This window comes from Neltuma alba, unplaced genomic scaffold (assembly GCF_004799145.2).
Source record: "Neltuma alba isolate B1F8T4 unplaced genomic scaffold, ASM479914v2 tig00008235_pilon, whole genome shotgun sequence".
Lineage (NCBI taxonomy): Eukaryota > Viridiplantae > Streptophyta > Magnoliopsida > Fabales > Fabaceae > Neltuma > Neltuma alba.
Window position 1 is genome coordinate 21,268 of NW_021634976.1, and position 2,744 is coordinate 24,011.

General features: G+C 43.1%; 1 protein-coding gene across 2 annotated transcripts; it reads left to right on the plus strand.

Moving 5' to 3' along the window:
- The first annotated feature begins 527 nt into the window (after window positions 1-527).
- LOC114753892 (uncharacterized) lies at window positions 528-2,127 on the plus strand. Of its 2 annotated transcripts, none has more exons than XM_028942596.1 (2): window positions 528-1,793; window positions 1,879-2,127. In XM_028942596.1, exon 1 carries the CDS (start codon window positions 601-603, stop codon window positions 1,255-1,257), a length of 657 nt encoding a protein of 218 aa, XP_028798429.1. In that variant the 5' UTR covers window positions 528-600; the 3' UTR covers window positions 1,258-1,793; window positions 1,879-2,127. The 2 variants fall into 2 exon arrangements, with proteins under 2 accessions (XP_028798429.1, XP_028798431.1); XM_028942598.1 differs by having other exon boundaries at window positions 1,883-2,127.
- Window positions 2,128-2,744: the final 617 nt, after the last annotated feature.

Consider the following 2,744-nt stretch of genomic DNA (forward strand, 5'->3'; position numbering starts at 1 on the left):
AGCAATAAAGCACAGCCACCAATTGGCGGGAAGCGTACGCGGAGAACGTAAATGACCGGGGGTTTCAGAGAGGGACACAGCGGTTATTTCCATAAAACTTCAAGGCAGATTGGAGAAAGCATGTGGGAAAGTCATACGTAGTTCGGTAGTTGGCATGTTGTTTTGACTCAGAGATATATGTGGGCATCTCGTACGTTTGCGCTCAGTGTTTTCATAAATAATCTCATACTTGGCAGCCTTTGCGTCTCCCTTGCCGAAGCTGTTCCCTCAACGTCCTTTTGTGCAGTTCATCTCGCTTCAGCCGTTCGATCAGAATCCATACCACTCCCTCAATTACTTCTTCATCAAACCCTTCTTTAACTATAGTTGAGTTAGTTAACCCCGATTTCGTAATTCCTTAACACCCCCGGTCTTTTCCCGCTATTACCCTTAACCCTCTTCCGCGGGCAGCTATATAAACAGCCTCCGAGACTCGCTAGGTTTGCCAAACCAACTTCCCTCAAGGGGTCTTTGAGGAACAAGATATTTTATCATCCCTCTTCTGTTACTTCTGTTTCCTTTTTGAAAATTTCGCTTTCTTTTATTTCTTCTTCCCGGAAAATGGCTGCCTCGTCTTCCAGAACAAGATCAAGCGGACCAGTGCTTCGCTCGCTCTCACCCTCTGGAAGATTCTGCTCTTACTCCACCTCAAACATTCCCTTTTCTTCACCATCATATGCTTTCGCTTCTTCTTCAGGCTCCAGTTTCTCATCTCCCTGTTCCACTTTCTTCACGGAACCCCAACACCATCACCATCACACGCATCATCGCTCCGCTTCTCCTACGCAGGTCAATTTGTATAGCTCTACGCCACCGTCTTCCGCCGTCAAATTCTCAATTGATCGACGCTCCGTCTCTCCCAATCGATCCATCTCCAACCATGTCATCGGTAGGAAGAACCATCCCATCTCTTTCCAGAAGAAGACCTGTATGTGCGCGCCAACGTCACATCCTGGTTCGTTTAGATGCAGCCTTCATAGGAATATGCCGAATCATAACAGCAGCAATCACGCCTACTCATACCCCTCCAATCGGCTGAACATGCGCAGATCGGCGATGAAGAACTCCTTGGTGAGAATAGGAGGGGTTGAAGGTGAGTGGGTTAAGAGAGCACTGACCGCTTTGATTCGACCTTCGTCTCATCAGCTTAGGAGGAGAGCGGCGTTCGAGCCCCGGCCCAGTCGTCTTTCGATCATGTCCAAGGCAGAGGATATCTGATATTCACCTTGACAGGTTTACTCGTGTTTTTCTGCATTGAGGTACGCCGCCAGAGATGGAATTCTGCGAAGCTGTTAAGATGGCGAGAGATTTGCAGCGCGTCCCCTCCGGCGAGTTTTGCTTTCGTCGTCTGGAGCATTGTCGGTTCAAGTCAACGTTCGGGGTCGTTGCCGGAATCCGTGAAAGGTTCCGTAGTAGAACTTTGAGCCTGGACCCAGATAGATCCTTTATGTACATACCATTAGCTATGGAAGGAGTTTAATGGACTCTATATTTTCCCTAAATCATAATTCGAATAAAACATAAGTCGCATATCGGTTAACTTGGGATCAATTTTTCGACCCCAATAATTAAAACTGAAACCTAGAAAGATTTTTGGTATGATAAGATTATAAACTTCTTTCGTGAATGGCGTGATCCATCCCGTTATTTTTTGCAGCATAGCGGTTCGGTTATGTTTGCCGTTCTATCTGGTGGCGCTGTTGCCGGTATTCCGTGTCGCCATTGACTCTCCGTCGCGTTCTGGTGCTCTTTAGGTATGCGCTCTCTTTCATTTCTTTTTTCATTTTAAAATTTGTCTTGGAATTGTTTAATTCTTCAATTGCATTTCGTTTTTCTTAGCTAGAGGGTGCTGCGGCTGGAGATGGGCTTCGTGTTTGCCACGGGAGATGGATTCCATCTGTTGGTCACCTTGAAGGCGACATCTTACAACTTAGCTTTAAAAAAATGTGTAAAGAACGAAATCAAATCAAAGATTATTAGGGGATCGAATTAATGATGGAATCACGGCAAAATGAAGAAAAGAAGTGTAATGTAATGATTTAAAATGTAAATTGGCCCTTCAGGGAAAAGGAATTCAAACTCGGGAGGGAATATCAGGTCAAAAACTTGGGAGGGAATAATAAATTGAGAAGATTCGAGTGGTAAGTTGAAGGGGAGGGACATGACCAAGAGACCGAGCCCGCTGGCCATTGTGGCTTGATTAGTGAAGACGATGGAAAAGCATTTTAACCCAGTGTGAGAAAATAATGCAGTGACTCGGACGAAAAATGTGCATGAAATTGAAACCGGGACATCGTCGGGTCAGAGTTCAGACCAAAACATAATAAAAAAAAAGAATATTCTGTCTTGATATTCTCACGTCTTAAGATTTAGTTAATTAATTCATGTACACTAAAAAATTGGTCTAGGAGATTGAATCATTGATTAAGTTAATTATTTAGTGGCATTATTTTGTAAGAAATTGTACTTTTTTAAAAAAACAAATTTAAACGAGGGTGTCAGATGTAGAAGATAGATAGAGGCAAAAACCAAAATTAGGGAGTAAAATGACAAAAATGTTAGAAAGATGAAGATAAAACGAATTAGCATTGTACTCCGTGAAGTTTTCTTTTAGATGCAAGGTTGTGAATTGTGATTTTGAGAAATCGATAAAAGAAAAGGTGGATACGTAACTCACGGGGAAAAATATATCATACAAGTCGTAT

Bases quoted from the DNA above. Each gene is read 5' to 3' on its own strand.
- LOC114753892 (XM_028942596.1), top strand. From the start codon at position 601: ATGGCTGCCTCGTCTTCCAGAACAAGATCAAGCGGACCAGTGCTTCGC.